General features: G+C 49.3%; 1 protein-coding gene across 1 annotated transcript in view; it reads right to left on the bottom strand.

The window, feature by feature from the left end:
• Nucleotides 1-13,862, bottom strand: part of KIF26B (kinesin family member 26B) — a 468,028-nt gene that overhangs the window by 285,926 nt on the left and 168,240 nt on the right. The window contains 1 exon segment of the mRNA XM_047077348.1: nt 8,704-9,240. Coding sequence (XP_046933304.1) covers nt 8,704-9,240 — 537 coding nt within the window.

Below are 13,862 nucleotides of genomic sequence, written 5' to 3'. Positions count from 1 at the left end.
AGAGAGAGAGAGAGAAAGAAAGAAAAGAAAAGAAAAGAAAAGAAAAGAAAAGAAAAGAAAAGAAAAGAAAAGAAAAGATCAGTGTGTGTTGCTCCCCCTGGACCAGGTCACTGTGGTCAGTGGGTATTCTGGCTCTTTCTCTCGACTCCACAAAGAAAGCAAATATCTTGCCTTAGGACACCAGGGCTGGTAGAATGGCTCTGATGAGGGAGGATGTGGGAGGCTATTTAAAACAAAAGAGAACTGTGAAAAAGAGCCTACACCTAGGGAATCTTCTCGCTGACCATGATTTCACCTTCCCTCATGTGGTGATGCTAAGCTCTGCCCTGCACCCCAGCCCAGCCCTGAGAGCTGGAGGAAGAGGAAAGCCTGTCCCCAAGCCTGGGACACAATCGCCCCATGCCCACCACCTCCCTCTGGGGCCTAGAAATATTGCTGAAGAAAAAGAAAAAAACAGGGCGCCTGGGTGGCTCAGTTGGTTAAGTGTCCAACTTCGGCCCAGGTCACGATCTGTGGTTCGTGGGTTCGAGCCCCGTGTCAGGCTCTGGGCTGCCAGCTCGGAGCCTGGAACCTGCTTCAGATTCTGTGTCTCCCTCTCTCTCTGCCCCTCCCCCACTTGCTCTCTCTCTCTCTCTCTCTCTCTCTCTCTCTCTCTCTCGCAAACATTAAAAAAAAAAAAATATATATATATATATATATATATATATATATATATATATGGACCATCCCACCACGTTAACCCCAGCCACCAGTTTGGTCAGCAGAAAAGGAAGGGACCTCCCGCCCCCCAGCACCGGCCAGGTGAGGTCTCCCCCCCAAGGGTAACGTTCCCCAAAGTGCTATTTACATTTGCCCCTGTGTCTGGGCAGCGCAAACGGACGCTGAAGGTATTTTATAAGCTCAGAAGAGGAAGCTGTTACTCCACAAAAAGCCCCCACCTGTAAGTTGGTCACTCGACCTTGTCTGTCTGAGCAGCTGCTTCATTTTGTCCCCCTGCGTCTGTGTAAGGGTGTCTGTGGGTACGATGTCTCCCTGCCTCTCTCTGCTTTACCCTTGGTGCCCTTCCCCCTCCCCGTTCTCTCTCTCCAAAGGACGAGAACGGGACTCCTTCACCGCTGGCCACCGTAAACTTGTGCCCCTGCTCCTGTTTCCGAAGTGGCTCAACCGGAAAGGCTCCCCATACCCCCAGCCCTGCCTTCACCTTTCGCCCATCTTTCCACCTGTCACCTGTCTGTAGTGGGCCGAATCGCGGCGCCCCTGAATGCACTCGCAGCTCGGGCCCTGTGACATGATTTGGAATTGGGTCTTTGTAGACGTAGTTGGTGAAGGATGGAGATGAGGTCTTCCCGGATTAGGGTGGACCCTTAATCCAGTGACTGGTGTCCTTACAATACAAGGAGAGGACGGAGAGAGACCCCGGAGGAGGCGTCCGCGGAAGGCAGAGGTTGGGACTGTTGTGAAGCAGCCGCAAGGCCCTGTGGCCAGCAGGACGCTGGAAGGGACAAGGAAGGATTCCCCTCTAGAGTCTTCAGAGGGAGCACGGCCCCACCTTGATCTGGGACTCCTAGCCTCCCGAGCTGTGAGCGAATACGTTTTTGTTGATCGAAGCCGCCTAGTTTGTGCTAATTTGTTATGGTGGCTTTAGAAACAAATATACTATCTGTCTGCAATCTGTCATCTGTCACCTTTGTTCTCTTCCCTGGACTTGACACCGTTGCCAGGTAAACTCTTCTTTAAAGCTGTGGTTCTTGACCCTGGCAGTTCAAACTGCCAGGCCTGGGTCCCACCCCCAGATTTTCTGATACACTCGGTGTGGGGTGTGGCTCAGGCAGTGGTAGTTCCTTAAAGCTCTCAAGTGATTCTAGCGGGCGGTTAAAAATTCCTGCTGCTGAGGGGCACCTGGGTGGCTCAGCAGGTTAAGCGTCGCACTTGCTCAGGTCACGATCTCACGGTTTGTGGGTTTGAGCCCCACATCGGGCTCTGTGCTGACAGCTCGGAGTCCGGGGCCGGCTTCGAATTTCTGTGTCTCCTTTTCTCTCTAACCCTCCCCCACTCACACAAGCTCCATCTCTCTCAAAAATAAATAATATACATTTAAAAAAATTTTCAAACAATTCCTGCCGTAGAGCAAGGAAACTTTTTCGTTCCCCTGTTCCGAAATCTCCAACGGCTGTCTTCCCACGAAACGTAAAGAGGATACCAGGGCGCCTGGGTGGCTCAGTCGGCTGAGCGTCTGACTCTCGGTTTCAGCCACGGCATGACCTCACGGTTTGTGAGTTTGAGCCCCGCGTCGGCCCTGTGCTGACGACGCGGAGTCTGCTTGGGATTCTCTCTCGAGACTTCCATGGTGGTAATTACAGTGGCCAATGCAGAGTCACCGTGGTGTGCTGGTTACCAGCAAGCTACAACAAGGGGGAAATCCGAGACCACTAGAGGCCAACCCTGCAGGAGGAGTGACCTCTCATCCTGGGGAAGGCACCCTCAGAAAATCAGCGGACTTGCTGACACACTGTCCGATCCGCAGGGTAATGTCTGGTCGTTCTCGAGCGGCTCCTCGTCCAAAGACCTCACCTCGCTGCTCCCGCCACGCTTTTCAGCTACCAAATGTTTCCCGGGTGCATTAGTTTCCAGTTGCTGCTGAAGCAAATTACCCCAAATTGAGCAGCTTAGAGTAACACAGATTTATGCTCCATTTTCTGTTCGCTAACGTTCTGGAGGTCGGGCGTCTGGAATGGGTCTGCCGGGCTGGCTCTTTCTGGAAGCTCTAGGAGAGGATTCCTCGCCTTTGCCAGCTTTTAGAAGCTGGCTTTGCTCGTGGCTTGCGGCCCCTTCCTCTACCTCCAAAGCCCTTCTCTCCTCTCTGACCTCTGCTTCTGTCCCTACATCGCCTCTGCCTCTGTCGGTCCTTCCTGTCTCCTTCTTATAAGGGCCTCTGTGATTATGCTGGACCCATCCAGATAATCCAGGGTGATCTCCCCCCGAATCCTCAACTTAATCATATCTGCCAAGCCCCTTTTACTGTGTAAGGAAACATATCCACAGGCTTCCTTTTCCAGGCATTAGGATAGGAACATCTTTGGGGCAGGGGGCCTATTCAGCCTACCACACCAAGGGAGAGAGTATTTTTGAAATTTCCTGCTGAAGTTGGGGTGTTTGCTTCAGACCGCAGCCATGCCCACATCCCTAAGATACGACGACCCTTCTGGAATTTCACCCTGAGCACCGTATCCTCCAGAGACGCTCTGCCCATGACTGAATATACAATCTACTTCCTTTTCTTGTGTTCCCAGTTTGTCAAAAAGCATAAAGGTAAATAATACTCCTCTGATCATCTATAAATAGGTGGGAAACAAAAACCCATCATGTTAAAAATAAGTGGTTTTGATGTTGTCATTTGTCAAATGGTGACATTATGCCATCGCCCTGGCTCAGCAGAAGCAGCAGCAAACACAGGGCAGGAAGCTGACACCGGGGCTGGCCCGAGAAGGGCACTGTGCATATGTTAGGGGACAAGTTGTCCGAGTGAAGAACATGAATGAGAGTCTTCTGCTCCCCCAGGGGCTGCAAACACCTGTCCCCGCTCCTGCCTAGAAAGTAGCTCAGCAGGAAGGAGCACATGCACACCCCGTCCCTCGAGCTCGGCTACCCTAGAACACGTGCTTCTGGTGTCCACAAAGCCATCGTAAGTCATAAGCAAAGGCTCTGAGTATGGGCGCACTAGCGAGCAGAATCTTCCTCCCCTCCTCTTGCAGAGGCGCTTGGAAATCCTCTGTAAAAAGGACCAGCAGCATGTCCTCCCAAGTTTGTCTGACCTCTCAAGAGCAAGTTTAGGTACCGCACGAGCCTTGTGGCTTAGCGAGCCTTGACTCGCTCGTAGGCTGCTGGAGCTACCGCAGTCCTCTTGCCCGCAACCTAAAATGTCAACTCCAAAAACACCTGTGACTTACTAGGCACAGTCGTCTTCTGGAAACAGACAATCCCACGCTGACTTCAGCCATAGTTCCATCTACCACGGTCTCTGACATGGATTCCAATGGATGCTTTTTGAGAAAGCAGGATAATTTTTACACCAGAGACGTTTTCCTTTAACCCAAGGAATGCACACTCAATACTCTATCACGTTAATGATCCATTATGGATTTACGATTCGTGAATTAATCTAACATCATCTTACATTGTCTTGACATGTTGACTTTATTGAAGTCCTAGGAAATAAAGTTCTCCTATCCCTTCAAGTGCCCCTGTATTGAGTGTGACATCAAATGCCACCCGGATTCTTTGCGTTGCGCCCAAGGATCTACTGAGTATCGTTAAGATACTTCAGGTTGAAGATACTTCAGGTTAAACGTAAGCTTGGTGCCCATAAACTGGTGGTTTCTACCAAAACTCCTGGGGTCTCAAGAGGTCCTTTGGCCTGGAATGTTTTCCTGAACCTAGGGCCAGACATGAGAAACACCTTTAGTGTTTCCCTGAGATTGGCATTGTCTCTAAGGAGCAGACACTTTTGCACGGGTTAGCTGCTGTGAGCGACATAAGAATAAAAGGCATCAGGTTCTCAACGGGTTTGTAATCTAGCAAGAGAGATCAAACTAAGATTTAGGAAAGAGTGAACACAAAAAACTTCCTACCTCCCAGCCTCAGGCTTCTCTTCTGGCAAATGAGGGGATTCAAATAGATCCCTAATAATTGCATCCCTGCCCCAGAGCTTATAAAATGTTTTCATATTTTTCTTGACTCTTGTCCAACAACCTCACAACGTCGGGATTCCATAGGTGAGGAAAGGGACTAAGACGTTAAGCTACTCAACTGAGGTTCACCAACGGGTGGCGCCATGGACTTGACCCAGGTAGGAAGGTCTCCAATTCTCCCACGGTGATGCAAAAGACAGTGAACCACTCTAGGGAACTGGATTCTGTGATTCTGGATTGGAATCACAACATTCTGTTGATTCTGAGTGCTGTGTGTGCAGTGTTCCCTGCGGGTGTTTACTATAATGACTAGAAATCATGCAAAAGCAGCTGCCTTTCAAAAAGATGGAATCAGGGGCACCTGGGTGGCTCAGTCGGGTGAGCGTCTGACTTCCGCTCAGGTCATGACCTCATGGTAACCAGAGTTCGAGCCCCGCATCAGGCTCTGTGCTGAAAGCTCAGAGCCTGGAGCCTGCTTCCGATCCTGTGTCTCCCTCTCTCTCTGCCCCTCCCCCACTCGCCCTCTCTCTCTCAAAAATAAATGGTAAACATTAAAAAAGACAAAACAAATAAAATGGATTTACTCCAAGGGATTATTCAACTTAGAAAAAAAAAAAGATGGAATTAACCTGTGGTTGACTACAAGGAACTAACCCAGACATGTCTTTTCAAAGTCAAAACCCATGTGGTCCAAAGAAGGTTCTAGAGTACTTTCTGCTTTCCATGTACGTATACAGATTGGGCTAATCGCCTACAAGCCAATAGCAGAAGGTCTTTCTGTGAAAGACAACTGGAGATTGTTGCGCTTTGGTGTGGGTAACGGGGGGCTTGAGGAATGTGAGGGACCTTCCTATCACCCATGTGAAGGTTTCACCCTGTCAGTGTTGGAAAGCCTGTCCTCATCTTGGTCATCCTCCCTGCACTTAAATGGGAGAAGGACAACGTCCTCTTCTCCCACGTTTCTGCAGGCTCCAGGTTTCAGCAGCAACAAAGTCTAGATGCTTCTCTGCTCAGCGAACAGCCCTGGCACCGGTCCAGAGGGCTACCTGCTCTGTGCAGAGGGAAGCAGGAGCGTGGGTGGGCAGGAAAAGCGAGGTCAGCTTTCAGAACAGTCAGCCGTGTCTGCTGAGCTGGCTATCCTGTGAGCTGCAGAATATTTATGGCAGGGAGATGTCCGTAATGGGAGACACTCAGTCTGGCCAGACGCCGATCGCCTAGCCCAGGGCATCAGGATGACACGGTCATGACACGGGGGCACCGATTCACAGCCAGGCACCAAATCTCTTCATCCCAGACAGATTCCCTTTGATCCCTTTATCGACTGGGCCGAAATGCACGAATTAGCCTGTTCTGGAGTCAGAAAGAAGCATTCGAATTTACCCAGGAAATTCTCAAGTCGGTGGCTTGTGTGAATCATCCTTGCATCGGCCTCGCCCACGGGCTGCACTGTGAGCCCTCCTGTGCGCTCTCTCACCCCCGCACTCACCTCCCCGGCTGACACTGGGTGGTTCACCCGCCCGACCCTGTAAAGACCACGGGACCGGAACCTGGGGTTCTAGCCCAACGTGGGAGCCCCACCGACACCTAGCACAGTGTCCAGCACTTGGTTAGAGCTTAATAAACATCTGTGATGGGGCAGGACATTCTTTTTCAGCAGACACGGAAGAGGAGGAGCAACACTAATCAGGCACAAGTAAAAAAAAAAAAAAAAACATCAAATATCCTTAATCTTGCTTTCAAGCAGCATCTTTACCCTGCCCACCCACCCCATACACACTTTCCTAACACTTTGGCTATTTTCTAGGAAAGCACCAAGGCCCAATCCCTCATCCTTGCTCATTAGTGCTGTGCAGCAGCTGAATCTTCTAACTAGCACCTGATATATGTCACAAGTGCTCTGGGGCCCAGGAAGGTGTAACATGAGTCGTCTGTGTAACATGAGTACGTGCCTCACACAACTCAGGGTGTGTTGAAAATACGACCTGAGTACAAGAATGTGCACCCGAGCATTTTATTTATAGTAGCGAAAACTGAAACTCTAATAATTGGTGCTTGGGTATATAAATTAGGCCACACTCAGATAATGGATCATATTTATATAATGGCATACTATGCTACCATTAAGGATCCTATTCTAGAAAAAAATATATAATGGCACGGGAAAATGCACCCAGCAATATTAAGCGGAAAGCAGATCACAGAATTAAACATAATCACAATTGTATAAATTGGGCTTGTATAAAATCCTGGGAGGAAACATACCCAACAGGTATAGAGTCCATTTCTGGGTGATGTTGATTTTTAGTCTTATTTATACTTGTTTGTATTTTTTGTATGTTGTTTTATAGGAAACATAATACTTTTTTATTAGTTTTCAACATAATATATTTAAAATCTCTAACAGAAAAGGTATGTTACTCAACAGCGGAAAGAGGCTATTCTGTTCCCGCCTTCCATGGTTATGTTCAAGCGTTAGATGATAAAGCCCCATCCAGGGGGCCGCTGGCTCGGCATCAGATTTTTATACTCACAATCCAGAAAATTCCACCCCAAAGTAAAGTGGCAGGTAGGTCCCTGCAGGTCAACACAGGAGTGATTTTCTTTGGTATGTCGGGTCTGGAAAGGAGCCATATCTGGGAAAGATATTGACGGGACACTGCTCTGGGGTAAAGCTGGGGGAAAGTTAGAAGTGGCAAGCCAGTGCTGGCTCTGTCCCCAACTGTGTGGCCGCAGGTCATTCGATTTCTCTAAGCATTGTGTTCCCCGTCTATAAAAGGAAGATCTAACGTCCGTCCTGCCCGCTCACAGGTCTACTGTGAGGTTAAATAAAATGATGTGCGCCCCATATTTTGCAAACTACAAAGCACCCAGTAAATGGCAGTCTGGCGATCCAAGAATGCTAACTTCTTGAGATAAGGATCCAGGCTCCCCTCTTTCCTTCAAGATATCAAGACAAGCCATCTATACTCCCTCTTCCACTCTAGAAAAGTCACCAGGAATTTGATCAGCCACATTTAACGCATTTTATGTTCCCCCGTACCTTTGCCCCACGTAACAAAACCATACTGTGTTCTCTCAACTTGTTTCTTTTTTTTTCCCCTGGGAACATGGTCAGATTGGCTTTCCCTGCCTCCGCTGAGGGAAGGTGAGGCCAAAAGCCTGGATTCTTGCCACTGGAATGTGGACGAAGTTACCTATGTCCCTTCCAGGCTGGGTCCCTCAAGTCCCCCCATGAGATTCTCCACAATCTCTCTCTTCCCTCATTCCTTGGCTGCTTGTACAAGATCTAGTGTCAGACTCTGAGGCCCCTGGAAGATGGTGACATGGAAACGAGTGGAAGGCCAGGCACCAAACACCCGATACAACAGGGCCATGAGTAAGAAATAACCTGGGATCATTCGTTACACCAGTGAGATCTCCTGACTAATACACTCTGTGACCATGGCCACCCCTCCAATCCACAGGGACTTCAATGCTTTCTGCTGCTTGCCACATGACTGATGCAGAGGACACAGAGAACACATATGGCAAACCCAACCCTCATCCAACAGAAAACTCACCCAAGAAAAGTTAAGACAATTTTTTAAGATTCCTTGGCAGATTTAGGACCTGCTCCCTTAATTTCTATAGGGAAACTCGGGAGTATGTGCTAATTTAAACAACTGAAAAAGAGAAAATAAGAAAACAGAAAGATACTTGGTAACCTAATCCCAACCGTATTTAAAGTGAGTTGCAGACAGAAAAGGGTTATGGTCCAACAAGGCAGAAGGGGTTAGGAAGGGAGTCTAGACCTTTTTTAGAGGGTCCAGACATTGGAAGCAGAGCGCTACCATGGATCACTGGCCCCTCATATGTTTCATCTTTATTTAGCAATGGCCAGTGGGGGGCCACATGGAAACACTGGGCTCTGAGTTGGGGAGTCCCCAGAAGGAAAAGAGCAAAGACAGGAAGTGCAACCCACTTCTCTGCACGGACCCCAACCAACCCTATTCTAACTTGCCCAGAGGCTACTTACCTGGTATGGGTACAGGGTGACCCCATTGGTTCTCGACAGGGACCAGGTGCCATCCAGGTACTGGTGAGCCTGAATGGCCACTGAGTTGAGGATGTTCCCATTGCTGGGACTGGTGGCCATCTGAAGGCTGACCTTGGCCTGGTGGGTTGGGGACCCACTCTTCTTCTCGGCCCCGTTGCTGACCCCGAGGCTGTTGGGTTTGCTGCTGTGCTTGTTGGTGACGAAAGCCGTGTAGTTGGGGGAGGCGTAGGAGGCAGGCACAAAGGCCCAATCTCTGGGCTGCTGCAGCCCACCCATGTGCCGGGACCCCACCAGGGTGGGCATGTTGGAGAGGGCTGGGGGCGAGCCGGGCGAGCCATCGTAATGCTCACTGCCAGCTGCCTGTTCCAAGGTCACCACCATCTGGATGGCCTCCTGCTTCAGCTGGTTCAGGTGTGTGGCACAAATGTCACAGCGGTTGTCCTTGTCATTCCATGCCTTCCGGATGGTGTTGGGGACCTGGAGCTTGTCGTGAATCACGGCCGAGAAAGCAGGGTCCTGGAGAGCACACAAGCAAAACAAAACAGGAGAACCTGTAACTCAAGGCTGGCAAGTGCAATTCAGATGTCTGGCTTAGGAGTTAAGCCCTAGATGTATTCAGAGTCTGACTGTCTGATAGACCTCCAACAGACGTGAGCAGCCGGGCTGGCAGAAAAGCCTCTAGTGGACAAACACCTTTGATACATAGGAGATTATTATGGTGGAGACATTAGGAATAATTAAAAAAAAAAAAAAGATTTCTAAGCATCCTCCTCACGAGGATGGCCAAAGAACATTCCAGATTCTTCTCCACGTGTCCACTGAAGAATTACAGGGAGTGAGGGGTGAGTGCCGTCAGCCCCGACTGATGCACGTGGTCCCCTGGCCCCCCGCAGGCCATGGAACGCTGGTGATTGATGGAGATTCTATTCTAAGAAAGTCTTGGCCTCATTAGTGCTGTGTGCTTAGTGCCACTGGAAAGAAACCAAACTGAACAGATTCTGGACCAGAAGCCCAGCAGCCCCTGCAGATTCCCCGTTGACCATCTGCTCCGTGGCAAGCTGGATACACGTGTCTGATATCCTCACCAATTCAAAGAAAAATACCTCCATGACAAACAGTCCAAGACACCTGTCCCCACAAGCATCGTCTAAAACTACTATTCAAAACTCTTTAGCTCGGAAACCCTTGCCTAAAAGAAATCAGGGGGTGTCCGGGTGGCTCAGTCGGTTGAGTGTCTGACTCTTGATTGCCACTCAGGTCATGATCTCACGGTTCGTGAGATCGAGCACCACACTGAGCTCTGTGCTGACAGCACGGAGCCTGCTTGGGATTCTCTCTCTCTCCCTCTCCCTCTCCGCCCCTCTCCTACTGGCACACATACACGCTCTCTCTCTCTCTCTCAAAACAAATAAAAGTTTAAAAGAAATCAGAAAATGAAGTTAATGTGGATGATTTCTTTCATTCACTTTGTGTTCATTTTTATAGGAAAACAGGATTTCGCAGAGAAATAAGCATGAGGGCTGTTAACCGTTTACCAGAATATTTGAGTTCTAATTCCAGTTCTGCTACTAACTAGCCATGTGACTTTGGACAAGCTAATTGGCCTCACCGAGCCCCTCGTCTGTCACCAGAGGCCACGGCCGATCCTTGCCGTAAGATCCTTCCAGCTCCGTGACTCTGGCCGTGGAGAAATCGGGACAAGAGAGTATGGCACGTGTATATACAGACGGAGCCATATGTCATTTTGGGGGCCTGACTGAACTTTTGAGATCCAAAATTTGCTGCAAATAATTGATGAGGCTCATTTTCCTCTAGGACATTAGAAGAAAAGTCTGCCCTTCTGAAACTTACTGTCTGGTTTCATGGGAAAGGGGGGGGGGGCCCTCAGGATTGAATGGGGCTTGATGAGCTGTGGGTAAGAGAGGCAGTTTGGGGCGGGGGGGGGGGGCACCTGGGTGGGCAGGAAGAAAGATCGGCGGTGGGAGAGCTGTTCTTAATTACGATGCGTCTTGATTACGTGCTATAGCGTTTTGTTTTCCCTGTTTAACTACCCTGAATAGCTCCTCAGCAGGCACTGATTAACTGACTAATAAATCAAGAGGCCCCTTTACACGGCAGCAGGAAGGGGTGGCCCAGGAGGCAGAAACTCAAGACAGTCACCTAAAATGACGGGAAATAATAAGAGGTCAAGGTTGATCGAGTCCGGTTGACGAAGTGCTGCGAGCCATGTGAGACCTGCCCGGTGGCATCCTTCCCGGCGACAGCTGCTCTGTCCAGAGTCAGATCACAACTCCGAGCATGTGGGACCCCCGGTGGGCTAAAGGACCCCTCAGGGACCATTCTGGAGCAGGCTGTCACTTCGGTGTTCAGATGAGGAAACTGAGCTCCAAGAAGGTTAGTAGCTTGGACTACACCCAGGCATCTCAAACCCTAGGTCGTGCTTTTCAGAGCCGAAGAGTCATATTCATTGATGGACTCATGGGGTTTTGTGCACAGTTTTCGCCTCGCTCATCTAGGCAATAGTCATTTATTCAAAAGAAATTTATTTGAGCCCCCATCTGTGCCCAGACACAGGTTCCCGCTTTTTCATACAACATTACAAAACGAGCATTTTCCCTTATCAGTACATGTCATTTGAAAATGTGATTTTTTTAATGACCAGGCCGTATTTTATCCTTTCGTTGTTTCAAGGTCATTTATTTATCCCCACGTTCTACTACGTAACCAGAGACAGAGTAAGAAATCAGAGACGGGCATTCAAAAGCAACCCGCAACCCAGATAGCTCATGCTTTCAAGACGCCAAACTATTTGGTTTCAGGAAGCCTCAAACGAATGGCTGATTTAGAACGTTTGTGTTAATCCAATCATCAGGAAGAGGCGTCACAGTGAGGAGGCAGATAGAAGTCCGGTCCCGTCCGCACTTCTAGATCCCTATAGAATCTAGATTTGAGTCTGACATCTGCAGCTCAGGCGGGGGGTCACATCCATGCTCCAGAAGTGGCGTAAGCCTGCTTCTGGGGGTTCCTTTCTCCTTTTCTTCTTGTTTTGTTTTGTTTTTCAATATTTATTTTCAGAGAGAGAGAGAGAGTGTGAGAGTGTGTGTGTGTGTGTGTGTGTGTGTGTGTGCGCATGCGTGAGCGGGGAGGGACAGAGAGAATCCCAAGCAGGCTCCACGAGGTCAGCACAGAGCCCGATGCGGGGCACGATCTCATGAACCGCGAGATCATGACCCGAGCTCGACAGACCAAGCCACCCAGGTGCCCCTCTTCTTGGTTTTTACTGCCCTCCCTTGAAGCAGTACCTTCTTCACTCAGCTCACTGCTGTTTTGCCGTTCAGCGTCTAACATTTAACAAAGAACGTCTGTTGGCCAGGCCCTGCGCTAGGTTGGGGACCTCAGGATGCGTGAAAACAATTCCTGTCTCCCACAAGTTCACAGTCCAGGGGACCTTCCTGGTTCCTGGATGCCACGACCCTTTGCTGCCACCTCCAGTCCAGGACCAATCAACACACATGGGTCCCACGGAATTTCAGCGCTCCCCACCTGGTTCCAGAGGCGTCAACAAAACCAGCCGTGAGTGCTGCAGCAAAGCCCTCTATCAGTACAATGCACATGACCACAGACACCCAGAAGCAGCAAAGAGCCTCTGCTGTCTCCTCCGGAGGAAAGCTGAGATCGACTCTTCAACGAGATACAATTGCTGGCTGATGTCAGAGGCGTTCCCTAAATTAAGCCACCCTTGATCTGAAACCCTATGCGGGTGCTTATCAGCAAAAGGCCTCAGTTAGTTGGGGAGCCTGGGTGGCTCAGTCGCTTAAGCGTCTGACTCTTGATTTTGGCTCAGGTCATGATCTCACAGTTGAGAAATGGAGCCCCACGTTGAGCTCTGTGCTGACAAGCGGGGAGCCTGCTTGAAATTCTCTCCATCTCTGCCCTCCCCCCACCTGTGCTCTCTCTCTCTCAAAATAAATAAGCAAACATTTTTTTAAAAAAGCCCCAATTAGTCAAGACATATAGCTTGTGGAAACTAAAACCCTTTGCAAGGGTTTGTCCGTACGTTATAAATATTTTAGCGCGACTCAAAACTTCAAAGGGGAATGGTCAACAGACACGGCTTTCTGTACGCGCTGGGGAAAAGATGCTGCTCGGGGGAGAGGAGTCCTAAACAGGAAGAAAAGAGAAAAGGAGGCTTCAGAGCCATGGAAGGCTCACACATGCCAATCTCTTCTGTCACGAGCACAAAAAGGTTTGCAGTGGCCCCGGGAGATAGGCTAGGGCAGCGCCCTTGGGGTCAGCTTGCGCCCGAAGAAACCTGGACCCTGGGAAGGAATGAATTAAGCCCCACAGTCTGGCTTGCTGCCTACTCCCTGGGTTTCAAAGACATTCCTACATCTAGTCCTCGTTCACCCTGTGAGCTCAGGAAACAATCGCCTGGGAACAGCGGGAACCCTGCACAAGCTGAATCTCTATCTTGAACGTCCTAATTTTCACTTCAGCACGTACGAAAAGTAGGCTATTGGTATTTGGGCATTTGCATCCTCACCTTTGAAGGTGAAGGTTCGGTGCCCCAAACATCCTCATCTCTCAAAAATAGTAACAAAATGATTTCTCCTGCACATCTGCCATGGGGAGGAATTCAAGAAAACACTTGGGCGACTGGTAACGTTCCTTAGGAGGAGGGTTAGGGCAAATACGTGCCCAACTTCTCACTGCCAGAAAGGAACACAGAAAACTCTGGAAGATGGTTCTCCAACCCCTTTACAGCTCTACTTCCTCTAGGGGCGTTTTGGGAAAAGGGGCGTCCTAACACATCCCCTAAGCATGTCTTAGACTGATGACTTTCTTAAGGTTGACCTCCCCACTGTCTTCTGGTAGACTGATCTAAAAAATTATGATGAAATCTTCCCCAGGCAATGGCATCCAAGCCCATGGCTTCAATAGCTATCTATATCCTGGTGACTGGGAATTCTCTCTTTTTGTCTCTGCTGGTCTTTCTCCTGAACTCCAAAGCCCTTATATCCCATACCCCCCCTGGAAGACATCACCCCAATAAATACTCTTCAAACTGACAATTCAAACTTAATTTTATTGGCCCTTAAACGTACTCTTATTCCAACAATCACTATCAAAGTTTACAT

Source organism: Lynx rufus, unplaced genomic scaffold (genome assembly GCF_022079265.1).
Source record: "Lynx rufus isolate CCGP_SWC_20201006 ecotype Redwood Valley unplaced genomic scaffold, mLynRuf1.p SCAF_15, whole genome shotgun sequence".
Classification (NCBI taxonomy): domain Eukaryota; kingdom Metazoa; phylum Chordata; class Mammalia; order Carnivora; family Felidae; genus Lynx; species Lynx rufus.
This window is presented reverse-complemented; position numbering and strand designations above follow the sequence as displayed.